The sequence below is a fragment of the Pezoporus flaviventris genome, unplaced genomic scaffold (genome assembly GCF_033815535.1).
Source record: "Pezoporus flaviventris isolate CSIRO_AGI_PZ_B2104156 unplaced genomic scaffold, CSIRO_AGI_Pfla_v1 ptg000254l, whole genome shotgun sequence".
Taxonomy (NCBI): Eukaryota; Metazoa; Chordata; class Aves; order Psittaciformes; family Psittacidae; genus Pezoporus; species Pezoporus flaviventris.
Window position 1 is genome coordinate 255,174 of NW_026892801.1, and position 26,570 is coordinate 281,743.

Here is a 26,570-nt window from a genome sequence, read left to right on the forward strand (position 1 = left end):
CTGTGCCCTTTCCCATTGGCTTGCAGAGCTGTCAGTCACGAGGTGGCCGGCCGCCCGGAGGGCAGGCCGTAGGACGTATTCTCGAACGCGAATTACGCCATTTGCGTGGAGTCGGGTTAGCTGCTGGTGCGATGGGGGTGGTGGCGCAGTTGGCGTGGCGCATGCGCAGAACCGAGCGGGGCGAGCGGCGACGGGGGGTGCTGCTGAGCCCCGGACAGCTGAGGGGGTAAACAGGGGCCGGGCCGGGGTACGGCGGGGCCTGCGTTGGGGGCTCCGTGGGACGAGGTCCGGGGCTCGCGGTGCTCCTCCGGCTGCTCCTTCCGCGTGTCCTGCGCTGCCCCCTGCATGGATGGAGCCTCGCAACTTCCAGTGCCCGCGGCGCTCGGGAGGCCTGACAGGTAACGGTCCCAGGGCCGGCCCGAGCCCGCGCAGCGCCCCCCGCCCTGTCAGCGGCCCCCGTGCCCGGGGCGGGTGGGTCACCGGCCCCGCGTCCCTTGTGTCCCTTTCCTGACGGTGCCCCGCTGCTCTCCCTCTCTTTCCTGGCGGTCACCCCCAGCCCAGCTCCCATCCCAGGCACTCCCCACACCTCTGTTCTAGGAGCCTGAGCCCATCCCCATTGAGACCCCCCCGCTTTACCCATCCCCCCCATTATCCTCCCCTTTATCCCCCCATTTATCCATTGCTTCTCTACCCTTCCCCTCCTTTATCCATTCCCTCTTTATTTCTTCCTCCCCTTTATGCAGCCTCCCCCTTTATCCAGCCTCTCCCCCTGCTAACAAGCACCTCTTTCCCCTTTAGCCCTGATGATACCTGTATCTTCTGGCTGGTCCTACCCCCTTGCCAGGTTCAGCCTCTACTTCCTCACTCCTCATTCCCCCTCCTGCATCTGGTGCTGCCCTGTCCTCACTTTCTCCTCCCCTTTACTAAGGGCTGACTCTGCCCTGCTTGCCTTTCCCGTGCTAAAGTCTTCCCGTGGAGCTTTCAGTGAGTGTCCTGCAGCCCTTTCCCTTGGGAAGCGGATGAGCCTTTTCTCTGCCAGCGTCTGCTGCCTGAACTCCTTCCTGCAGCTCCTGGACCATGTGGGTCTTGCCATTAGCCTGTTACTTGTGCTGGGCTGGTGAAGGGTGGCTGGAGGATGGCTGAGCTATAACCACCCCATGGGCATAGCAGAGTTGTCTGGACCCGGCTGTCCTCTTCTGCTGGCTCTGTCAGCTCTCAGATCTACCTCTTCTCCTGCCCACCTCTGTTGTAAGCAGCTGCTTCCTCTTTTGTTGGCTGGCTCCATCTGTCCTGAGGAGTGACTGCTGCTCCTGGTGACTCCTTCAGCCATAGCAAAACCTTGTTCTGAGGTGTCTGCTGCTCACCAGGTCCTTGCCTCTTCTTTCTGAAGGTTTGTTAAAACCAATCTCTATGTATCTCTCTTCATTTGATCTGTGACCTCTTGGAAAATCAAGGTAAAGAGGAAAGGGAAAATAAGTGGTGAGGTTAAAGTTGGGGCTTAGGTGGTGTTTGAATGGGTGATGTCATTTGTGGATGCTTCAGGGCAGGGTCAGAGCAAGCTTCCTTTGGGATAAGCTGTGTGTCTGCAAGGCTTGGAGCATGCAGGGTGCTGCTTTTTTCTTCAATGACCTTGAGTTTGGAGACTGGGAAACTTGGGCTCATCAAACAGTGAGGAGTTGGGTTGCTCATTTAGTGTCGCTCATTCAAGAATGATCGCCAGAACTCCATTTGGAAGTGGACTTTTCCAGGAGCTGAAAGGGCTCGGAAGGTACTGTCAGTGTCAGCCCAGAGCTGGAGCCTGCAGAGATCTCTGCCTTGTTAATTTTTGACTGCAGGTTTAAAGGCCGAGTGTTGCGAAAGTTCTTCTGCCTCTGGAGCTTTGCGTTACAGGAGCAGAAGAGGCCAGGAGTGACCTGCAGCTGACTGCACCTCTCTGTGCTTCTGGGTGCAGTGTGAGGACACTGTCACTGTGGCTGAGGTGACAGCTGGAACTAGAGCCCAGGTTTTGAGTCCTGCCTGGGTGTTCCAGGCAGGTTGAGAACAGTGAGGGATAACAGAAGGTTGTCCTGCCTTGGAATTGAGTGCAGAGATGCCCTTGAAGGGGGAGAGAGAAATATGCTCCAGTGTCAGCTAAGGGTCATCATCCCTTATGTGTAGTCAAAGTGAAGCTCCTTGTGGGGTCATCACTGGTAGCAATAGTGCAGATTGATCCAAAATTGTTCTGTGTCACTGGGACTTAATCCTCTCATTTCAGCATGAGTTGGTTGAGCAAGTTTTGTTCAAAGACAGAGAGCTGCATGAATGGGTTAGGAAACAGTATGTCTAAAAGTTAGGGGTTTTGCTGAAAGAGGAGCATCCTATGCCAATTTACATGCCTTTACTGATAACAAATGGCCAGAGGTTTCAAAGGAGCTTTGTGAAGCCTATAGGTGGATGAGAAATTGGAGTCACAGTTGATTCTTGTCAAAATACTGATGTGTATTTTCCAGAAGACCTACAAATCTTGGGGCATTTTATGCTTTATGCCATGGTCAAGTCATAATGTAATTAGAAACTTGTTCTACATGTACAGTGGTGTGGTCAATATAGTCTTTAGCATTAGGAGCAGCCCTGGGAGAAGGACTTGGGAGTGTTGGTGGATGAGAAGCTCCCCAGGACCCATCAGCGTGGCATGAGCCCGGGACCCCCCCATGTGCTGGGCTGCACCCCCACAGTGTGAGCAGGAGCTCAGGGAGGGGATCCTGCCCCTCTGCTGTGCTCTGGGGAGACCCCAGCCTGCAGTCCTGATCCAGCTCTGGGGCATCAGCACAAGAGGGACGTGGAGCTGCTGGAGGGAGTGCACAGGAGGCCACGGAGCTGCTGCGAGGGCTGGAGGAGCTCTGCTCTGGAGCCAGGCTGAGAGAGCTGGGCTGGGGCAGCCTGGACAAGAGAAGGCTCCTGAAGGGGAGTCCTTAGAGCAGCTCCAGTGCCTAAAGGGGCTGCAGCAAACCTGGAGAAGGGCTTTGGACAAGGGCCTGTAGGGACAGGCCAAGGGGAATGGCTTTAACCTGCCAGAGGGGAGACTGAGATGAGCTCTTAGGCAGAAGCTCTTCCCTGTGAGGGTGCTGAGGCGCTGGCACAGGGTGCCCAGAGAAGCTGTGGCTGCCCCATCCCTGGCAGTGCTCAAGGCCAGGTTGGACACAGGGGCTTGGAGCAAGCTGCTCTAGTGGAAGGGGTCCCTGCCCGTGGCAGGGGTTGGGGCTGGATGAGCTTTAAGGTCCCTTCAACCCAAACCACTCTGGGATTCTATAATGCTTGTTTCATATAGGATCTCTACATGTGTTAACTCAAGAACTAAGTAACTGTCATATTCATGGTGTGCGTGAGTCAGGGATTGCGACCACTTGTAGCTAATGGACAATGTCTGATGTGGAAAGAGACAATTTGGGACTTCCTGTGATGCCACGATCATTTCAGGTTGCCAAAGTCTTTGCAGTGGTGGAATACCTGTAGAGCAACAAAACCCCCCAGCTCTGTGAAGGCAAGAAAGGCTCTTAGAGTCTTCTCAGCCAAGCATATACAGCACAGCCTTGGATGCTGGTATTGGCATCTTTAAAGTCAGTTTTGGTTTAAACTCTGGCTTATTCCACTTTGTCAAGCACAGGGTTGATTTTGTGGATGATCTTCTTGATCTATATCTTTTAAGAAATAAAGTTAAGATGTGTTGATGAGCTGTTCAGAACACCTCTGAGTTACTGACAGTGACCTGTCCAGAGAGTTGGGAAGCTCCACAACACATCTATAACCCTAAAACCACTCGTATGTGCTTTGCTGCACTCCCCTGGCCAGTGGGAGAAGGTATCAAATGCTATGGCAGAGGAGACCTGGTTGACAAGCAAGAGAATTTGAGTCTTTCTTCAGGAGTGGTAGGTTTTGAGAGGGTTGAATGTTTGAGGTCTCTTTGGGGTCTAAAGAGCAAAAGAAACCCAAACTGCTCTTACAGAGGAAGACAAGCGGGCCCTGGCAAGGAAGAAATCAGCTGGATGCTGCCTGGAGAGGGGGACTGCAGATGGTGGTTGGAAGTGTTGTAGGGAAGCTCTAAGAAGAGTGAGACACTGAGATCTGCTGGAATATTGTCCCTCATGTCTCTTGACAGTGTACTTTGTAATAATGGGTCATTCACTTCTCTGGGAAAAGTTGGTTAAGTGTCACTAGTCACTGATCACAGGCAGTGGGGTTGGGTGGCTGATGTGTTTAGTAGGGCTACAAAGAGGGAGGGGAGTCTTGGGATATCAGCTTAGAGGTAAGAATTTCTTAGAGTCCTTGGCCTGAGGGCTGAACTGTCAAGGTGTCACAGTGATGGAGGGTCTCTCTGCCCCGTTGTAGCTATGGATGGAGAGAGCATCTCTGTACACTGGAGGGTTTGGTAAGGAGGGCAGTCTGTGGGGATCCAGCCCAGGAGAAGGGAAGGTAGAGGCTTTTTAGCTGGAAAGGATATCTGGATTCATACTGTTGTGGTTTAAGCCCACCCAGTAACTGAGAACCATGCAGCCACTTGCTCACTCTACCCTTTCTTCCTTCCCCTGCTCCCAGAGGGATGGGGAGGAGAACCAAAAGAATGTAACTGCCTTGGGCTGAGATAAGAGCAGTCCAGTAACTAAGGTATAACACAGATCACTGCTGCTGCCACCAATAATAATAATGATAAGGGAAATAACCAGGGAAGAGAATACAACCGCTCACCACCTGCTGACCGGTACCCAGCCTGACCCAAGCAGTGATCTAGCCCTTCCGGGTAACTGCCCCCAGTTTATATACTGGGCATGATGTGCTCTGGTACGGAATACCTCTTTGGCTAGTTTGGGTCAGGTGTCCTGTCTCTGCTTCCTCCCAGCTTCCCCTCCTCCCTGGCAGAGCACAAGACTCAGAAAGTCTTTGGTCAGAGTAAACATTACTGAGCAGCAACTAAACATGAGTGTTATCCGTGCTGTTCCCAGGCTGAAAGTCAAAAACACAGCACTGCACCAGCTACTAAGGAGAAAAATGACTGCTACTGCTGAACCCAGGACACATCCCTGCATGCTTGGTCTATCCAAACCTGGAGCTGCTTTTTTGAATTAGCAGTTCTCTGTCTTGGAGAGCTTGGCAGAGAATTGTTCCTGGAAAGCACATCCTCATGGATATCTCCAGCAATGGAGCTTATCCAGCCCAGCTGGCATGTGTATGTAGATTTGGCCTTGGAAACAAGCAGCAAGGGGTCTCCCCTGTGCTTACCTCTGTGCTGCAGAGTCCAGAGGATCCATCTGCCCTTGTGCTGAGGTGCTCTGCTGCTTCCTCTCCCTCCCATGCTTGTGAGCTCTTCAGAAGGCAGTTGGTGGTGTCTGCTTATAGACTCCGTCTCCATGCAGAAGCAGAACAATACCTATGGAAAACCAGAGGCCAAGTATCAAAATCTGACCACTTCATCATCTTACTACAAGAATTAGCATGAAATACTGATGATCAAACACAGTCATGGTGCTGCAACTTGCTGTTAACCCTGGGAGGGAAGCAACTCTTGCTTACCATGAGAGTGAGTGAAGGTAGAGGTGCTTAAAACATGAGGTGTCCTCCTGGTGTCTTTCCTGGAACTACTTCTGGAGTAAAAAGAATATGGATTAAATACACTTGTGATGAACTAATATGTAGGGAGTAGCTCAGTTTCAGGCTGACCAGTGGATGCTGGGGGAGTGTGCCTTTTGTCTGCGTTACATTGGATTGATCCTATGGCTACCCTGAAAGTCCTGCTTGGAAGCCCGCTGCAAGAAACCTGGCTTTTCTGTTTGTTTGGATGGTGGTTCTTGCTGTCTATAGGTCTAACAAGGTTTCTGTGTTCATGGAGGAGCCAGCTGTGTTAGGAAAGCAACTGAAACTTCTACCTGGAGCAAACTCTGCTGTCAGGAAGAATGAACTCCTGGTGCTTCCTACCCATGGGGAGATGCCTGTGTATGCACACTAGCAGGTTTTGGGAAGCAAATGGAAGCTGAAGCCCAGGGCTTCGGAGCTCCTGGGATGCAGGAACTTCATGGTTTCGCTGTGCACAGCAGGTCTGCCTCATTCTACAGGCTTTAAATTATTTAGCTTAGTGCATTAAATATGGAATTCCATTAGGAGGGTGGCAAACTCTCATTCCTCCTGGGTATACAACTTTCAATAATCACCCCTTTCCTAGTGCTAATGTAATTGGGTGTCCAAGGGATGGCACTTGATGGGTGGCTGATTCCAAAGACACACTTAATGTCGTTTTTGGGGGGTTGGTTTTTGGCTGATAATCAAACGTAGTAAATGAGAGAGGAGAGGTGGCCACAAATATCAATGCCTTCTTTACTCACGGTGTAAGAGGTGGTGAGGCACTGGCACAGGCTGGACAGGGGTTGAACCAAGCTGCTCTAGTGGAAGGTGTCGCTGCCCGTGGCAGGGGGGTGGAACTGGATGAGCTTTAAGGTCCCTTCCAACCCAAACCAGGCTGGGATTCTATGAGTGGACACAGAATGGTTGGAGGCAAGCTGTGAACCAGATGCTGCCCTGGACTGGCAGGGTCTTTGGCACAGAAACATGGCTTTTCTAGGCTGAGTAATCCTGGAGTTCTGCTTGGTGGGTATTCCTCTGCAAACTCAGGATGTTCTTCAGTCTTGCATTGCTCCTTCTCATCCTCGAGTTTCTTCAATGAGACTTTATACAAAGCTTTTCACTTCTTAGCCACTGCTACTGAAGTACTTGACATTGTATATGACTGGCCTAAGGTTTGTATGCCTGCCTTTACTTTCTTCCTGTTCTGTCCTGCAGGTAATTAAATGCCCTCTGTGTGGATCTTTGCTCTGGTGGCATGCTTGGATGTACAGCAGCTCTTCCGATAGCTTCTTTTTGTCTGCCCCATCACAAGAAGATGGCAAAAGCAAACATTACCAGAGACATCATCCACAGACAGATCAAGGTATGTGTTAGCCAAGTGTTGCTCCTGGTGAGTGGACAGCACGTAGAGGATTGGTGTTCATGGCCTGGGAAATACTCGTGGTGTTGCCTTTACTTCTGAAAAGACCTCTGCTCTTTACATATTGATAAGCTGTGTAAGAAGCTTAAGAGAACAAATACATAGGACTTGTTACTATCCTTAATGAAGAGGTAGGCTGAAGTATGGCAGAACAGGAATATAGCCCTTCTCCCTAGCAGGAGCTCCCTGTGCTAGTTTGACATCAGCAGGTACGTTCCTTTTGAGTACAAGGATGAAGAGAGGAATACAGCTACTTGTGTTTGAGCACCAAAAGGACTCTTAGCTCCCCACATGAGCTTTCTGTCTGCTGCTTTCTGTGTTCTCTTTGTGTGATCTTGCCATCAGAGGTATTTTCTGACTGCAGTAAAGCTAATGATCTGTCTCAGTCTTCTGGCTCTCTTTCTTCACAAAGTGCTGTGTTGCTTCCTCTGTATAGAGAAAAACTTGTCCTGTGGTCGCATCAGTCATCTGATGGCTGCATTTGGTGAAAGATCTCTTAACATGAAAGGACCAGCTACAGCAGACACAATAGACAATTATTGCTTGGACTCGGAAGCCTTAAATCACTTGCAGCTTTGCTGGTAATCAGCATTCATGCAAGTGGGCTGGTAGTGGCCAGAATAAGGAACTAGGAACTTGAATTCTCTCTCCACTTTGCAGTTTGGTACCACACTTTGTGGTATAAATTTGTGATTTAATCCATGTATAGAGATTTGTTTTGCTGCTCTAACAAGGAAGGGATGGGTCTGTGCTTAGAGCCTTAGCCTGGCACTCTTTCACACTCTCTGCTCTCTTAGACTTTGATGCCTGACCTTGGGAAGATTTCTAAGTCTGACACTTCCTTGTAGGAAAAGCAGAATCCCACAAACCTTAAAGCCACTGGGGTTGCCGTAACAAGGCAGTTAGAACTGCTGCACCTTGCACTGTGCCTAGGAGTGTTTTGGGAATGTTATCGTATAAAAAGTGATTTGTCCTACAAAAAGCCTGTTTTGCTTCTCCTTTCCCCCTTTCTTTCTGTCTCCATTTTGTTTTCCAGTAGCTTTTGCTGTGTGGAGTTCATTACTTCATATGGGGCTGCAGAGCTGTAATGTGGTGTGCCAGTTCTCTGTGACTGCTAGCATGTTCCTAGTCCCTAATCTAATGTTTAATGCCGGTGCTCCCATCTCTAAATGGTGCTAATGAAGACTTAAGTTATCTTCACCTGAGTGTAGCATGGCACGAGATGAGACCAAGGAATGAACCTCCTTGGACATTATATGTTCCATTCAGAATATGACTTGCATTCCCTGTTCCTCAGGCCTGCCTCTGCAGTTGGCCTTCTTTCATCGAAGCCATCTGCTCATGCATCTGCAAAGCCTGTGAGATCACAGGGGAAACAACTGCCCTGCTTTTCTTCACCTTCATTTGTACTGACGCAGTCCTGTGGCAGCTGCTCTTCTCCCTGTAGAACAGGCTGTGCTGTGGCACTGCAGCTACGTGCTCCCACTCCAGTCCTGCTGAAAGAAGCCATCTCTAAAGGATGCTGTCCAGTGATGTGCCGTAGTATTTGCCCTGTGGTGGTGGTGGTGCTTCAGGGCAGGATCTGTGCAATGACAGACGTCTCCTGAGCAGCTGTGCTTTAGTACTGCAGTGGCTGCTGAAATCCTTGCCAAGAGATAATGACAGGCATTGCCAAGCTCTTTTGTATCTCCTGGTTATAGCTTGAAGTAGGCACAGTATTCTGGCCTAGTGTGGGCATCAAACCTTGTCTTGGCCACACAGCTGGAGCTTAGCAATGAGAAAAATGTCACTTTAAACCAATTCAGGAGCAAGAATTACACACTACCTATGTGGAGATGATGCAAATGACGTCTCCTTCCTACTGGACAGGTACTTGATGCTATGGATACCCCAATACTTGGCAAGGTCCCAGCTTGAGTTTTGAACCTTCTTTTAAAGGGCAAAAGGAGTGTTTTGTTTGCTGTAGTGAGTGTGCTGCTTGTTTGCCTCCCAGGAGAGGGGTGCGCTGGGCTTCGAGCGACACTATCATGTCACCGACCCTTTCATTCGACGCCTGGGCCTAGAAGCAGAGCTGCAGGTAAGTGGGTTGTGCTTAAAGAGCAATCAGGGCTACTTGTACAGCAGGAGTATATGAAATTCTCTCTTGTATGGGATAGATGCTGATTACTTAGTCCCCTAGACTGCATTAGAGCCAAGAATAGCTCAGTGAGAGCTTGTATGAGCTTTCTGCATTACCTAACACACACCTACAAGAGCCTTTAACGAGTGTGTAGCAGCTAATCCCAACAGTGGTGCCTGAAGAAGGCAACTGTCAACTGTTCAAGACACTCAGCTGGAATGTTGAAGAGGGTAATGTGTTGCCTAAAGAATAGGTTGTTGTATTGCAGTCTGACACGGCTTAAAAAGATCTTAAGATTCTCTTGGTTTGGGGGAGGATGGATTCTTTTGTTCCCCTTTTCAGTTGCATCTCCTGTGTTAAACACTGCTCAATGCTCCCTTAGTCTTCCCTGGGACAGCTGTTAGTTCATTTGGATGGAGATGGGTTATACAGTCACCCAGCAGCAAGGTGCATCTGCAGGAGTTACCAGAAGTGCATTTCCCGTGCATTTCCAGAGAACCTGTACATGTAATTTGTCAGCCTAGCCAAGGGCTTTGGAAGCAAAGTCACCTTTCCATGTGTGCAGCAGGAATTTCTCTGTAGCCTCTGAGATTCAACTGCCATTTTATTCAACACTACCTATTTTTGGCTTATTTATTTCATTTTGCCTGTTCTAACCCAACTGCTAGAGCATGACTTGAGGTGCTTATCTGCTATGTGGGTGGGTTTTTCCACATTGGAACAAGCTGTTATGTGTGGGGAGCTCTCTGTGTCCTTGTCTTGGAGCAGCTCTGTTTGAGAAGTCTGAAGTTTGTGTAATCCTCTCTTCCCATTATGTTTTCTTCCTCAGGGTCACTCTGGGTGTGTCAACTGCCTAGAATGGAATGAAAAAGGAGAGTAAGTATGTGGCGTGACTCAGGGGATCAACCAACTGATAACCGCAGGTTCTCCCAGGAGTAAGATGCTTCCCATTCCTAGTAAAGCTCCAGCTCCAAGTTTTGAACTACAGTAGAGCTCACACTTCAAAAGCAGTTTTATTTTGTTAAATAGATCTGTATATTATTAGAAATGCCCTTTTGGTGACTTCAGAAGGGAAATGGTCAGCCTAAGAAGTGGAGATTGAAGCCTGCTTCTCTTCTCTTAAATGGTATTATGGATTAAAATGGAGCTTTAGGATTTGCCCAGCTGGTGGTGACCCCACCCCCTTCCCAATGCTCTTAAAAGCTTCTGCTGGGGGACAAATACATAGGGAAGTGAGGAAGAGCACTTAGTCCTCTGCAGTTTTAGAGGGAAACTAAATACAAGAGCATTATCTGCATGAGAAATGACTGGGTGTAAGGAAGAGCATGTATTTCTTGCTATGCCTCTCACAAGATCCCAAGTCTGATGCTCTTTAGAATGACTTCCCAGTAAAAATGTGTTCTTGAAAGAGATCTGGCTACACGGAAGTAAGTTTAAGCAAGCTGATGGTTGGGGATGTCAAATGCTTTTGCTTCATTGACACAGATGTAAAAGCAAACAGTGCCTTGTAATGTCACTGCCACACCCTGCACTTATTGAATCACTACATGAGCCCTGGCTTGGGACTGCTTGGGCCCATCCGAAGTCCAGGAATGAATGCCTTGGCTTGGGTTTGGGGATGATGTGGAGCAGTTCATGCAGCCAGGCTAATAAGCAAAAAGGAGGCTCTGCATTTTGTTGTTGACCAGATGCTCCTATTGTCTTCCCCTGTGCCACTGGAGTCTGTGCTGAACCAAAACCCACTGACTTTATTATCTATGGAGTTGCTGTTTGGCTAGTTTAGCTCCCTAAACTGGCTCAGTGGATGGGTGCATGGGGAGCAGCAAGAACACATAGCTGAGAACAGAGAGGGGAAGTGGGCTTCTTAGAGCTGAACTAACTTACTGGGTGCCTGTGGTCAAAGCACTGCAAGAAACTGGTCACAGCGTAGAACAGAAGAATACATGATGCATATTTCTCTTCTGCTTCTTTTAGCTTGTTGGCCTCTGGCTCTGATGACCAGCATACCATTGTCTGGGATCCTCTGCACCACAAGAAGCTCCTTTCTATGCACACAGGACATACTGCAAACATCTTTTCTGTCAAGGTATATCATTAGATAGAATGAACAACTACCAAAATGAGCAACCTGAGCAGCAAGAGAACAGATCCTTGCTGGGAAACATTTGCCTGCAAGCAAATTCCCCCACCCCAAAAAACTGGATTCAGTATTGCTAATGCTAGCAAAAAATACCTGCACTTCTTAGGTTGTGCAGCTCCCACGTTTATCTCATGCTCCCTATAAAGGCAAAGGGAATGATTGTAGCAGATTAGGATGTGTGATGTGATGAAGAGACTGTTTTGTGTGCTGCTGTAGCTGGTGCCTCCTGAGTGTGGGTGCGTTGCGACGTAGGTAAGAACCCAGGTCATCCTGTGTTCCGAAACCTGTGGGAACAGGCTCAGCACTTCAGGTTTGAATGTCAAATGTGTCTCCCAACAGTTCTTGCCACATTCAGGGGATCGGATCCTCATCACGGGAGCTGCAGATTCCAAGGTGCATGTCCATGACTTGACCGTCAAGGAGACCATCCACATGTTTGGAGATCACACCAACAGAGTTAAGAGGATTGCCACAGCTCCCATGTGGCCTAACACCTTCTGGAGTGCAGCAGAAGATGGGCTCATCAGGTACAAAACTCTTGTTGTTCTACCCCAGAATGAACTGGATTAGTCTCCACTGCAGTATACGTTATGCACACATCTGTCTCTCTCTGAGGAGCTTAAGCTCATTTCTCCCTTTTCTGGCACTGGAAGGATTCATCTTGAAATGTAGACTCCTCTGATAAAGACTCTCCTCAGCTTCTCTGTTTTCCTCTACTGCAAAGGGAGGCCAAGAAAGGAGCAGCCACGTTGAGTGGAAGGGAGATGCAACACTGAGCAATGTTTTTCTCCACAGTCATTGAGACTCTTCAAAGAGTAAAGTTACTATGAGATTCTGTTCCACTTTTCATACAAGCATACACCAAATGACCTGAAGGACACACATGGAGAAATGCATGTTCATGCCTCCCCATACTCAATAGACAAGCTAAGCCCTCTCTTAGTGCTGATTCTGTTACCTGGTGGCACGGATTGACCCTCTCTTCCCTTTGCAGACAGTACGACCTGCGAGAGAACAGCAAACGTTCAGAGGTCCTCATAGACCTCACAGAGTACTGTGGGCAGCTGGTGGAGGCCAAGTGCCTGACGGTCAACCCGCAGGATAACAACTACTTGGCAGTGGGGGCAAGTGGCCCCTTTGTGCGGCTCTACGACATACGCATGATCCACAACCACAGGTATTGGCTCTTCTGGGCAGACAGGAGTGGTCCAGGGATCTGTTCAAGGCTTTGGTGGGAAGGGGAAAGACAGGGAGCAATGTCTGGGGCTCACTGTGAAGTTCTGCCCAATCTGTGTGGTGTGGAGCAGGCTGGTGAGCGCACAGCTGTATAAGCAGGAGGCCTTGCCCTTGTGTGTGAGCAAGAAGTGTCAGTCTAGACCAGGCTTCCAGCAGTTGAATGCTGTGGTTATAAGGCTGTTCTTCTTTCTGGCTAGGAAAAGCATGAAGCAGAGCCCTTCAGCTGGAGTACACACGTTCTGTGATCGACAGAAACCCCTCCCGGATGGCGCAGCACAGTACTATGTGGCAGGTACTGGCTAGGGGGACACTGATGGGACTTAATGCCTGAAGAAGTGGAGTTCTACGCATGACAGAAGCACTGCTTGGAACAGTTCTCTGATACAGGGATGGTCCATGGAATAGCAGTTTATTTCACTTCTATGCTGTGAATTCTTGCTTATGATACCTACATAACAGGTTACCTGCATATGTTACCTGCATAACACTCCCTGATTTGGCAGTGGTGTGTGGTGGTGAGCTGGCCTTACTTCTTGGATAACTGGGGGGCTATAGGTTTCTTCCTGGAACTGGTCCCAGTAAGGCTGCTGTTCATTGTCATCACTGTCTTTCTGGCACAGAAGATAAGTGGATTGCCCTCATTCTGCAGGTGAAGCATCAATGCTGCAGTATCTGGGCAACAAAGGTGATATTCTCTCCAGTACTTGTTATTTACTACCTTTTTTTCCCAAAAATGTTTGGTTTTTATCAAACTCTTAGACCAGCATGTTCAGCAGACCAATTCTGACAGTCTTGCTGCTGCTGAGCCCCGCTAGAGGATTTCTTAGGTCTCCTGAATTGGTCATGCAACACATCTGCTGTCTGAAGCAAAAGAACTTGCGTGTGAGCTGAATATTTAGGAGCTTTGGGTTGGTGGTGCTAAGGGCTCTATGAAGGGAGTCTGATGAGAGGGTTGAGGATGGAGGTATTTGCTTGCAGATGGCCATGAATCACAGAGGCCAAATCCAAAATGAATCCCTAAAATTGAGATTTACTGGGTTCTGCAGGCTTTGTTGCTAGCAATCTAGTTGTAACCCAATCTTCATATGGAGATGGCCTTTCAGAATTGATATCTAGAGTTTGTGAAAAGGCAGCTTTGCACATTTGTGTGTTTTCATAGAATCATGGAATGGTTTGGGTTCAAGGGACCTTAAAGCTCATCCAGTTCCAACCTCCTGCCATGGGCAGGAACACCTTCTACTAGACTAGGTTTCTCTAGCGTGGTCTTGAACACTGCCAGAGATGGAGCAGCCACAGCTTCTCTGGGCACCCTGTGCCACTGTCCCACCACTTCATGGCAGAGGATTTCTTCTGAAGATCTAAATATGGTGGCTGATGGAAGGATTCAGTAAACATCAGGAGGAAATGGAAAATCACTTCATACATTGCTCTCCTACCAAGCCCCTGTAGAAGGGAGCAGCTGGGGTGGGACAAAGACAACAGTTGCAAGTGAAGCTTACGTGTATGGACCATTTCTTTCCCCAGGGCACCTTCCAGTAAAGCTTCCAGACTACAACAACAGGCTGAGAGTTCTCGTGGCCACATATGTCACCTTCAGTCCTGATGGCACTGAGCTTTTGGTCAACATGGGAGGGGAGCAGGTAAGGAGGCAGCTGGAAAGCTTCATGTGGGGCTGTGTGTGTTGGGTCACCACATGTTGTTGTGTGTTTAAAAAGGGTTGTAGCCACTTCTCTGTGAGTCCTGTGATTGTTTTTTAACCTGCTTTCTGATTCATTCAGCCTAAATGCCTAGTGTTAGGGATTGATTTGTTGTGCTGCCACTGATCAGACTTGAACCACATTCTCTTCAGGTTTCCCAATTCCCATTTTATCTTCTGAAAGAGGGAAAAAAAAACAGTTCTGGAACTGACCCGTGCAGTCCTAGAGAAGATTTCATAACTCATTCCTGAAACATCAGACTGCTTCTGTAATAGAATCTAGTAAATTAAGGAACTTATGGAAGCAAAGGCCTTCACCTGGAATCTTGATTGCCTTAATTAGAAGTGATATTCATGGATCTTTGTAAAGCCTATCAATGAAATGAGAAAATCCTCCTGCCAGCATTCATCCGCATGGATGAAGTAGGACCTTCGCTTGTCCTCAACAGATCTTTCTCACACGTGCGCTCATTCTCTTTGAGAGAAGATGCTGGGTTAGATGAGTTGCAGCTCTGAGCTGAGCTCTCAATTCCTATCCCAGTGCTACATTAGGGCTTTGCAGGGCTGCTTTCCAAGCTTCTCAGGAAATCCTGGTTTCGTCTTAGAGACACTTTTGCCTTGGTTTAGGGTTTTCTCACCTCTTCAGTAAGACAAGGCTCCTGTTTTTCAATGTTCTAGTTTCTGAAGCCATTGCTGGAGTGAGACACACCACTGGTGCTGCTGTCAGCCTGTGTGTACCCAATCTTTAACCAAGGTTCCCAGTTAGAAAACTGGAAATAGTAGAATGCAGGGTGGAAGTGAATACCCAGCCAGCCCTGTGTTTCTGTGACTTGAGCAGCTATGTGTCACGCACTTTTGTCTCATTCTTTTTCTTCATTCCTTAGGTCTATTTGTTTGATTTAACATACAAACAGCGACCGTACACTTTTCTCCTCCCAAAGAAGTGCCACACTTCAGGGGGTGAGTATGATGCTAGCGTGGAAGTGAGTGAAAGGCAGAGGGAAATGGTGTACTACACAACTCTTTTCAGGGGTCAGCCCAGTCTGGGCAGGAACAAGGAAAATGAAGCAGGGGTTGGCTGTTGCTGGGTTGTTTCTGCAGTGCAGTTCATACCCTGGGTTCTAAACCCCTTCTGGAGAGTGACAAAATGTGTGTCTTGAGGGGAGAAGTGAGCTGTTGCATGTGTGAACTAAGGAGAATGCTTAAAGCTGCACACAAAGAATAAAGTAGACTTCATAGAGGGTTGAAGACCTCAGGGGGAAGCTTTGTGGACAGGCAGGGAAGTGGTATATTGTTTAACCTTACTAGTAAAATGTTATCCCCTCATGTCTCTTATCCCCTCCTTCACCCATTAGGAAGGAAGAGAGAACAATTTCTTCCCTAGTCTAGGAATTGAGGGTTGGAACTAAGTGATCTGTAAGGTCCCTTCTAACCCAAACCATTCTGTGACTCTCTGAATCAGGCCTGGCACCAACATCCCTCCTGGTGCTGAGACAGTTGAATCAAAGTAATTTATTTGATGAGCAAGTGTATCCAAAAGCCTTTTTATTCTTGGCCCTGTTTCTTCCAGGGCCTGTTTGTACACACAGATACTGCAGTGCTCAGAGCACTCTGGCACAGTTTGATCTGTGTACTCAGTGTGCTTTAGGCCTTAATCTAACCCTCACATCCTGGTAGCAAACACATGCCCTGCCTTTCTCTTATGTCTTGAATGCGTGTGGGTGATCTGGACTGTGGTATCTGGTGAGGTCAGGCTTCCACTGGTAGGACAGTGTTTGAACAGGCTCACAGGGGTGCAGCAAATGCTCCTCCCTGTTGGGCACAGAAAGTTCAGGTACAGGCAGTGGGAGTACAAAGGCTGAGGTTCATGTGCATGCATGTCTGTGCACACTGCAGTCACTGAGCAGTGCAGTGCATGGCTTGGAGAGTGGCCCCAGTTTTCCAGGCTGTGAAGCTGCAACAGAAATGCAGGTTGTAGCCATTTAAGCTGAGTATTTTGGGTAGAAATGGCAGATGATGTGGCTGCACGACCTTCAGAGGGTTACTTCAGCTTGTAACAGCTCCTGGAGCAGTGGGGTAAGGAAAGCACAGAAGGCAGAAAGCATGTAGAATTCCTTTCCTGAATTCCTCCAGTCATTCTACTCCTCCTTGTTCTATTAAACATAGCTCTGTGATTCTTTATCTGAGTGAATCTAAACTAGAAAGTTACTGATGTTAATAAACAGTTCTGCAGTGTTAAATATCAGGCTCTTGGTGATTACATACTAAAGACTCAGTCTGAAGGCAGTTCAGTTCAAGCTGCCCTCTCTGTACGTACTTTGTTCTATATGCATCTATTTTCAAGCATTAGCTTGTATAATCCCCATTGATGCATAGCATGGCTGTGTATTTTTGGTGTCTTTCCTAACCTTCAGAAGTGCAGAATGGCAAAACCTCTACCAACGGAGTGTCCAATGGCATCCACCTCCACAGCAACGGCTTCCGCTTGGCTGAAGGAAGAGCACATGTGAGGTAAGGGGCATGAAAGCCCCTACTGGTTGTTCTTGTCCCCCTGTATTGGAGGGAGCTATTTGATTCTATGGTTCTTCCTCTTGCCATGGTTAGGTGCAGCTAAACAAGGGGTGATGTGCGGATTCACTCGGTGTGTTGACTTGATTGTTAAGTTGCCTCTGTCCTAGGAGCTGTATTTGCTTCTGGTGTGAACAAGAGTCAGATCAGCCAAGAGTGGCCTAGGAGAAATGTTGTCCATGAGGATTTTTCCCCTCTTTATAATGAATTACTGCGGACAAAATGAAGACATTACTTTTCAGGCCTGGAAGCAGAGTGTTCTTAGTTGTTCTGACCTGCAGAAACTGTGTCTTGGTAAATGGGAGAGGCTGTCAGGTCCAAAGAGCTTTGCTTCCATTTGCCATTGTTTAGGGGCATCTGCCTGCTGCAAACTGAACTGAAGCAGCCAGAATTGCTTTACGCCAATGCCACTGGAGTCATTACTCCTGCAGTCTGCATGGTTGCTAGGAACGGGTGGAGAACCCTCCTCTATTGTTCCTGGGGCTCTCTTTTAAGAGCAGAACGCAGCTGGGTGAAGCAGCAGCAGACTGGAAGCACATCTTGCTGCCTGCTTTTCCTCCGGCTGATGAGCCACAGTTAAAAGTCAAGACACAGTTGCTTAATACCATATATGGGTAGTCTGGGTTCTACAAAGTCACTTTGTTCGATGTTTTCAGCTTGTTTCCTCTAGATGGCCCCTCCAGCACAGCAGCAGAGATGTAGCTGGAATGGTGGGCTGCTGAGCATGGGCCTTGTGCAGCTTGGGATGCCTGGTTTCCTGCTGAACTGGTGTTCTGGGATTGGCGATGTTGTTTATCCAGTCAAAGCAAAGCTGTCTGAGGGATTAGATGCTTATAATACCCACTGTTCAATTGTGGGTATATGTCTGTCATATAAATGATGGTCAAAAAAAACCTTCCTCCTAAGTCCAGTTTATGCAGGTACAGGATATCTTCTGCCTTTGTCTGACATTTCTGGTATTAGCTAATGCTTGCTGGGACTTATTAAGCTAGAACAAAGCACTGCAGACAATTAACTGGAGTTCACAGAGCATGTGAGACTTACCTGTGCTCCTTCCTTCTTTCTCTTCAGTCCCCAAGTGGAATTACCTCCATACCTGGAGAGAATCAAGCAGCAAGCCAACGAGGCCTTTGCTTGCCAGCTCTGGACTCAAGCCATCCAGCTCTACAGCAAAGCGGTCCAGAAAGCCCCCAACAATGCCATGCTGTATGGAAACAGAGCTGCTGCCTACATGAAACGCAAGTGGTAAGGAAGCAGTGGGTGTCAGAGGTGACAGAGATCTGGGCAGCACTGATGCCTTATCCACTGTACAGAACCTTTGTGCAGAGCAGGGTTGGGGTTTTTGGATCAAGTGGGTCACCTCTGGCATAGAACAAGGGGATTGCACAGCCACAGATACTGCACAGGCAAGTACAGCTGGTAGTAGCTCCTCATTTTGCCTACTGGCATGCTGAGTAATGTTCTGTTCCTTTCCTGTTTCAAAAGAAACCCAAAATCCACTTCTGAGTAACAGCATTATGAGTGTCTGAAAGGGTGTTTGCATTTCTTTGGATAGTTCTGATCTGCATTAGAGTATGGCTCAAAATCTGCTGGCAACAGATGAGGTAATGGTTATAGTGTTTTCTGACTTCATCTCTCATGATAGAAGATTGTTGTAGGGCTGCCTGGAGTTGCTTTGCTTGCTGCTTTATCCAGGTAACTAGTACTGCAGATGATCAGGCGTGACCTGGTGGTTCCTGTGTTAGCCCAGCTAACCCACCTTCCCCTTTACTGAAAGCAAACCCCTCTGAGGGATGTGGGGAGGTGGCAACTGGTGTCTCAGAGTCTGGGGGAGGTTCTGTCTTTACTGTTGCAAGACACACTGTTAGCCTCTGCAGTAGGTAATGTCTTCTCTGACCAACAGCCAGAGCTGCATCTGCAAGGTACACCTGACTTATTTTAGTGTCTGTCCCCTTGAGCAGAGGAAGACTGAGCAGAATGACTTGCTATGAACATAGTTAAAATAGCTGTGGTCCTTCATCTCCATTTGCTTTGTGAGGATATCCTTCTCCTCTCCCTGCTGAAATCCCCAGGATGAATTCTCCTCTCTTCTTGCCAAGATAAAGAGCAGCCAGCAGTTGTTGTGACTGTTGGTAACTGGCCTACTCGCTGTTTTGCAATAGCAGAGATTTGGGAGCTGCCTCAAAAAGACCTCGGTGTTCAGAGGGAGAAGAACAATAGGTTGGGATTAAGGAATGGAAGGCAGAAGCTGAGTGCTGAGCTCATGAATGACGTTTTCCTTATAGGAATTTTTTTTCCCCAAGGATTTTGGCAGATCTGAACCTTTCTGTGTGTCAGCCCCTGCTTTGCTACAGCTTTCAGTAGCAGGAAGATATGAAAATGTATGCACGATGGGTTTCTGTGGTGGGCAATGATTAGAATTTAAATAGTCCTGAGCTGGAATCTGCTCGGGTATAGGAAAGACTGGACAGTTTCCTGCTGCTGGATGGCAGAAGGTGATGGGATGTTGCTGAGTAGCTGGACAGTGACCCATGCTGAACTCCTCTGTGTCTCTGAGGTGTGCTTTGTGTTCACAGCAGGAGCTGTGCAGGATGCTGCAGGTCTTGCTTTGGCCTCATTCTCTGAGTAACACAGAGACAGATCTCCCCCCTTGCTCAGCTCCCCTAAGATGCTCCTGGTATCTGCAGCACTTCTAAAGCTGTCCTCTTAAAATCTGCTTCTAAGAGCCAGCTCCATCAGTATCCAGCCCTGCTTTTAGCTGTCCATGTTGACAGTACTTAGCTGATTCAAACCTATAACAGTGGGAGAAGTCAGGTCCTGCTTTACATCTCAGTGTTTCTACACCAGTCTCTTGGGCTGGCTGACACTGGGATTCAAGGTTGGAAGGGTTTTGGGGGATGGCAAAGTAGCTAATAGTCCGTTCTGCTCTGAACTGATGAGACGCCCATCTGTGTCATCCAGTTCCAAACCCCTGCTACAAGCAGAGACCCCTTCCACTAGAGCAGCTTGCTCCAAGCCCCTGTGTCCAACCTGGCCTTGAGCACTGCCAGGGATGGGGCAGCCACAGCTTCTCTGGGCACCCTGTGCCAGCGCCTCAGCACCCTCACAGGGAAGAGCTTCTGCCTAAGAGCTCGTCTCAGTCTTATGACGGCTAAGAATAACAACGTTCCACCAGCAATGGTGATCACTGGTCAGCAATAACAGATCCTGTGGAGACCTGGCATTCTCTTAAGAGAAGGTCTTCTCCATGCTGCCTCTGGACAGTTGAGGCTCCGTGCTGGTGCAGCAGGCGTACAGCCCTGCCTGACTTCTCAGCCTCTGTCAAGCTGAAGGGAATGCCAACATGCAAAACTCAGCAAGTCTCTCCTGCTTCCAGAGCACAAGCAGAGGCGTTCTTATTCCCACAGCTCTGGAGCTTAGGGGAATCAAGCATAGCCTCCAGGAACTGTACCCAGGATATAAATATCCATTATGATCCCAGTCTGCTGTAACACTTACTTCCAAAACTTAAAGCTTTTTCCTCTAAAGGTGAGAAAAAACTGCTGCAGTAGAGATTTCTCCGTCAGGGTGCTGAAGTGTGCTTCTGTACCTCCTTCTTGAAGCCTACAAGTGATTGGGAGTGTGGGCAGCAAAAGATGCTACCACACTGTGTGTCCACAAAGGGGCACGCGTGAGCTGCCGTGCTCCGAGGAGGCCCTGCTCTCCTTGCAGAGAGGCCTTGTGTCTGCTTGGCCAGAGGGCTGGAGCATCCTCCATCTTCAAAGGACTTCCCGAAATGTGTTCTATCCGTCAGCTCTGCACAGTCGGTTCTAAAATGGCAGGTCAGGACTTGCTGGGTTTCCCTGTGTGCTCACACTGCAGTCAAGGATCAGATGGGGCCCCTGAGAAGCAGTAAATGGTATTAGCATCAGAGGTTGTGGGGTGTTTGAGTGCATAGAGAGAGCTGGAAACAACAAGCTTTGAAGTGAAATGAGGGCTGGGAGCAGTGGTGGGAAATGTGTGCTGGGAATGCTTGGGCTGTCTAATCCATGCTCCCTTTTCTTCAGGGATGGGGACCATTATGATGCTTTAAGAGACTGCCTGAAGGCCATATCCTTGAATCCGTGCCACCTGAAGGCCCATTTCCGCCTTGCCCGCTGTCTCTTTGAACTCAAGTACGTGGCAGAAGCACTGGAGTGTCTGGATGACTTTAAAGGGAAGTTCCCAGAACAAGCACACAGCAGTGCCTGTGATGCACTAGACAGGGACATCAATGCAGCCCTCTTCTCCAAGAGCGATAACGGTGAGTGCCAGTGCCTGCTGTGGTGCTTCAAGGTTATACTGCAGTCTAATGATGGGACAAGGAATGTTCTCCTTAAACTGTCCTTCTGAAGTAAAACTCCAATTGGAGAGAGAGATTGATTGTTCTTGTGCACAAAAACTGGCCTGAGCCTGTTCTTTCCTTGTGCCTGGGCCTGGTTTGCTCTTGAGCAAGACTGTGATAAAAGGAATCTGATGTACCCAGGAGATAATGCGGAAGGAAGCTTGTGCTCTAAGCCCTGCTCCCTGCTGGAGTTGTCCTTAACTCTCCTATAAAGCTCTTGGGGTCTCCTGGAGTGCTGTTTGCTTTGAACATGTTCCTCCCCCAGTTGTGATGAGGGAAATCTGTTGTCCTTCCAGCTGAAGACAAGAAAGGGGGTGGCCCCATCCGGCTGCGAGCCACAGGCCGCAAGGATTCCATCTCGGAGGATGAGATGGTGCTGAGGGAGCGCAGCTACGACTACAAGTTCCGATACTGTGGCCACTGTAACACTACTACCGACATCAAAGAGGCCAATTTCTTTGGCAGGTATGTGGCAGAGTGTAGGAGGGATGCAGCAGCAGAATGAAAATGCTCCCTTCCGTCAGGTAAAGCCTCATATAGCCCCATGTGACTGTTCATAAAGTGATGCTGACACTGGTTTGCAGGGTTGAGAAAGATGACAGAAACCCTCCTCTCTGTGTGGTTGCATGAACAACAGGTTCAGTAGCAGACCCATAGAGGACCCAGTTGGGGTAGCATTTCAGACAGTCCATTTGGGATTGAAAACATGAATCCCAGGGATGGAGGGAACCAACACAGGAAGCTTTATGTGGATCTGTGAGTGTGAGGGGTGGCAGCCTGCTGATTATAGAAACCAACTGAGATTCTCATGTCTGCTAGAGACTAGCTGTGGCTCTAAGCTGTGATCTCCAGCCTCTGCTCCTCTCACCCTAGCAATGCGCAGTACATAGTCAGTGGGTCAGACGACGGCTCCTTCTTCATCTGGGAGAAAGAAACCACCAACCTTGTTAGAGTGCTGCAGGGAGACGAGTCCATCGTGAACTGTCTCCAGCCTCATCCCAGTTACTGCTTCCTGGCTACCAGCGGCATTGACCCGGTTGTACGACTGTGGAACCCCAGGCCAGAGGTAAGAGCTGTGCTTGGTAAGGTAAGGCTGTCTTGGTGTCATGAGATGTAACACACACTGGGCTTTCCCACTGGGATCTCTTAGGAGCTGCAGCAGCAGTAACCTCTTTAGCCCCAATTTGGTGCTGGCATTGCCTTGCTGAGTTCTCTCCCTTCTTCTGTTGCAGAGTGAAACCCTGAATGGCCGCGTGGTGGTGGACATGGAAGGTGCTTCCCAAGCTAACCAGAGGCGCATGAACGCAGACCCACTGGAGGTGATGTTGCTGAACATGGGGTACCGGATTACAGGACTGACCAGTGGTGGGGCTGGAGGCTCAGATGATGAAGACAGCTCAGAGGGGCAAGTCCAGTGCCGGCCCAGCTAAAACAGAACTGCCTCTCCTCCCTCTTAACTGTCTGGCTGAAAGGGAACCTAGTTTCCTTGGTCCTGGACTTCCTCTGATGAATGACTGCACTGTTTCGCACTATGCACAGAGTAGGACAAGCTGGCAGGGGCAGGAGCGGCCATCTCTAAACCATCACCACCACCTTCTCCTCCTCCCCTCATGCTACTGAGCAGCATGGCAGTGCAGTCCAGGGTTTGCCTTTAGTGGAATTTAGTCCCAACAGGGGTCTTTGAGTTGTCTGTAAGCAGTGTAAGCTGGTGATGTTGTTTTCCAGAGTTGCTGTATGTTCTGGTACAGGGTTGGCTGCATTCATTCATTTGCAGGGGGAATGTGAAATTCCTGAATAAAATACAAACCTAGGGCAGGGCTTATGGAATGAATTCACTGCAGTGAGCTTGATCTTGAAAGCTTGACTCTGCTTTTGTGCTGCCAGCCTGTTTAGAGGCCCCTGGTTTAGGGTTGTTGGCCATAAAACACCTCGTATGTCCCATAACATCTTTCTTCTGGCTTTCGTCTCTTAACATTTTGTCACCAGATGTAGCTGTGTTGTGTTAAGGACTGGATGTTGCCCATGTTGTCCCTGGGCATCTGTCTTAGTTGATGGATCAGTGAAGGCACTGAGTATGCGCAGCTCAGCAGGGCAGGGGGTGCTTGCCATGGAGAAAGGTGACAGCAATGAGAGTAGGTTTGAGCAGAGGCTTAGGACTCATGTAGCTGAAGCTACTGAGGAAAGGGGCTGGTCTCTCCATTGCCTAAAACGTGTGTACCTGTGTTCATCTCCTCTCCACATCCCCTGTCCTGGAGCTGAGAACGTTGCCACAATGTACATGTATCTAAAGTGTCAAGCTTTTAGACGGCAGCATGTGTGTGCAGTCAGCTGTTCTGTCGTGGCCAAGGTGGGCCTCATTGGGCTGGCATCTGATGGGTTAGTGGTTCTCTCAGGAACCCTCTTCCTTCTTCCTTCTCTCCCGACATGGCTGCAAAGCCAGGAGTGCACCTAGAAATACAGCACTGCACTTCCATCCTTTCCCCTGTCATGTCACATGCAGCCCTGATCTTCCCTCCTGCAGTTGCCAAGCACTAACTATCAAACAGATCTTCCACAGCTGTGCTTACAACCGGATCCGAAGAGGTTGTTTTTTCTAGGACTATCAACTAAGACCAAAGAGCCCCTGGAGATCTTCACTGCTCTGTGCTGTCTCATATCTCTTCCTGCTGAAGGTCTGAACATGAACCCCTTGGTCCCAGGGGTGTGAGATGTGTGTCTGGGAGTGTGTGCGCATGTGTGTGTGCTGCATTAGGGCTGTTCTTCCATGTGGTGCAATCCCTGGTCTTCCTGTTGCTGCTGTGGATGAGAGGCCTCCCTTTCCTCCTCTGGCTGCCAAGCACTGATGAGAGAGACTGCACAGTTCTGGCTGATCGAGGTAACTGCTTCCTCTCCCTTCCAGAGCAGTCTTGGACATAAGTGAGCCTTTTACAGGAGGGAAAGAGGCCACAGAGCCTCGTAGCTGCAGCATCTCTCCAAGGACACTGCATCCTGCACAGAGAAATCCCCCAGTGGAGTTAACCAGGACCAGGTCTCTACCCCTTAGACAAAGATGTCTATCTGCTCTGTCCTGGGTGGCACTGAGCCCTAGTGACCCCCAGCCTTGTGGGAGCATGGTCCTTACCATCTGGGCACTGCTGAGCTGTGAGGAAGGCTGAGTCAGCCGTTCTTTGCTGGAGCAGAGCTCTCCTGGGACAGATCCAGATCCTCACTTGGCTCTGAGGGCATGGTGTAGGTGTGCCTGCTCACTCCATGTACCTGTGTGGGGTTCACAAGGTGTCCCAGGTGTACTCCAACACTCGGTGCTCTTCCCAACCCAGAGACAGCAAAAAAACTCTTCTCACTTGGGTGGCTCTTTGCCATGGTCTGGCCTTTTCTTTCCTTGCTTCAGGCTTCCCTCTTTTTTTTGCAGCCTCTTTTTTTTCTCCTCTTCTCCTCCCACTCAAACTTTGTTTTCCCAGCTTTCAGGAGACAACGTCTGCACACTTTGATTTCTAACCGGAGACACCAAGATTGGAAAGCTCTGAAGAGAACAGGCCTCTCCCTCCCCATTCACCTTGTGCTGTGGCAGCTATTTCTTGTTGGGTTTCCCCTTGTGAGCTGTGGGAGAGCTGGAAGATTCCCTGCCTCTGCAGTGGGTTGCTTGTTGTTAATGGCTGCTTTGGTTTAAAGATGAGGAATGATAATGGGAGAGAAGGGGAGAGAACAACCTTTCTGCCTCTGGCCCCTTGTCCTGGGCAGATTACCTGCTCTGTCACTTGATAATGAGGGCTTTGTATTTATTGGTGAAGAAATAAAACCCATGCTGGGGAAGTAGGGAGAAGATGTTGCTTTATTGACCTCTGCTGTTTACTTCAACCCCCTCTTTGGGAAAGCTTCTTCCTGCTCTATCTGGTTAACTCTTTCTAGGCTGGGATATGCAGGGATGCCTCCTCTATTTTTGTACTCTAGCAGCGAGCTCTCTGTAAGGAGAGCCCAGGATTCTCTTTAGTAGTGCAATGACCATTGCTTCTCGCTTTTCCAAGTACTAAAGGTGATCAATCATCTCGTAAACTCTGCCCCTGCAGTTGTAGAAGTAACACACAAGCCTTACTGCCCTCGTTAGAAGGAGCAGAACACTTGATTCTCTGGTCCTGGAAGAGAAAGGGTTAAAGAGATTAAACAATTCTTTCTTCTAGTTTTTTCTTGGTGTCATTTTGTTTGGGGGATTGATCTGCCTTTGTTCTACCTTTCTGCTCTCTGGAAGTGGATAGGGAGGGAGGAGGGAGGCCTGGTGGGGCTGGGTGTTGTCTACTCAACAGGGCTTCATGGGAAGCTCCAGAACTCGTTTGGAAGCTGTGGTGGCTGCTGGGTTAGTGCTGATACTGGTTTATCAGGTGTGGGAGCTTGGCTCTGTCAGTGCAAGGAGGCTGGGGTTGCGTTCAGGAGCAGAACCCACCTCTGGCTTGGTTCAGAGCCAGAGCTGCGGATGTTGGGGTGAGGAGGAACAAGCTGGGGCTTGCTGGGGAGGGAGAAGTGACGCACATGTCTGACAGGGAGAGGAGTGGTGTAAGATGGGGCTGGTTTCTCTGAGTCATGTCTTGTCAGGGTGGGGGATACATCTGATCAAATCCTCATGGAGTCCCTGCTGAACCCAAGAGTTAGAGGTGAATAAAGGGGAGGCAAAGAGCCAAGGAGGGAAAATGGTCCCATCTTGCCTTGTAGCTCATCTCAAATAGCCTCATGCCCTGAGGAACAGAGCCCTGGGGACTTAGGCTGTGGGTCACTGGCCTGAATCACCACATAAGTAAGAGTTTGAAACTCACTTTGCTATTTTCAGCATCCGCTGGAACTCTTCTCTTTAAAAGATTCCCATTGGACATCTTTCAGCTGTAGGTCTTTGGAGGCCTCTTCATTCCCAATCCTGTCTGAATGAAATGATGGGTTTAAAAGGCAGCTCTGCTTCTAACAAAGCAATGTGCATCCACAGCTGGAATTGGCAATCAGCTAATTGGGTCAGATCGTGGAGTGAATGGTTGGACAAAGAGGAAGTGGGGAAGGGAAAGCCGAGTGGTTAATTTGTGGGTAGAAATGGGTAGAAGGACCCAGCAAATGAGTTTTGGTTGTGATTTAGGTAAAGGAATTGGGTTGAGGAGGGTGAGGAGGGACATGTGCTGGGATGTGGGGAGAGGAGCAGGCCCAGCCGTGCTGATGAGGTCACTTTTCTCTGATGTAACACTGCCCAGTGCCAGGAACACATCTGCAAAGGGCTCGAGATGGTTCCTGTCTGAGCAAAATGGGAGCAGGATGTCGGGAAGCTGCCTGCTGTTGCTGCAGTGAGGAATTCAGGCCTCTGCCTGTTCTTCTCCTTGGAGCTGATTCAGGCCTTGCTGCTACAGGAGGTGAGGCTAATCAGGACCCCCTCTGGGGCCAGCAAAGAGAGAAGACGGGCCTGTAGCTGGA

General features: G+C 49.0%; 1 protein-coding gene across 2 annotated transcripts; it reads left to right on the forward strand.

The window, feature by feature from the left end:
- WDTC1 (WD and tetratricopeptide repeats 1) lies at positions 1-25,305 on the forward strand. 2 transcript variants are annotated; one of them, XM_061442867.1, is made up of 16 exons: positions 1-126; positions 6,805-6,952; positions 9,003-9,086; positions 9,958-10,004; positions 11,103-11,214; positions 11,608-11,795; positions 12,263-12,445; positions 12,702-12,796; positions 14,029-14,144; positions 15,085-15,160; positions 16,615-16,711; positions 17,840-18,013; positions 20,815-21,050; positions 21,428-21,596; positions 22,005-22,197; positions 22,364-25,305. In XM_061442867.1, exons 2-16 carry the CDS (start codon positions 6,845-6,847, stop codon positions 22,559-22,561), a joined length of 2,076 nt encoding a protein of 691 aa, XP_061298851.1. In that variant the 5' UTR covers positions 1-126; positions 6,805-6,844; the 3' UTR covers positions 22,562-25,305. The 2 variants fall into 2 exon arrangements, with proteins under 2 accessions (XP_061298851.1, XP_061298850.1); XM_061442866.1 differs by lacking the exon at positions 1-126 and adding an exon at positions 178-398.
- Positions 25,306-26,570: the final 1,265 nt, after the last annotated feature.

Bases quoted from the DNA above. Each gene is read 5' to 3' on its own strand.
- WDTC1 (XM_061442867.1), top strand. From the start codon at position 6,845: ATGCTTGGATGTACAGCAGCTCTTCCGATAGCTTCTTTTTGTCTGCCC. The intron at 11,796-12,262 runs GTACAAAACTCT...TTCCCTTTGCAG, and splicing joins GCAGAAGATGGGCTCATCAG to ACAGTACGACCTGCGAGAGA. The intron at 15,161-16,614 runs GTGAGTATGATG...CCTAACCTTCAG, and splicing joins GAAGTGCCACACTTCAGGGG to AAGTGCAGAATGGCAAAACC.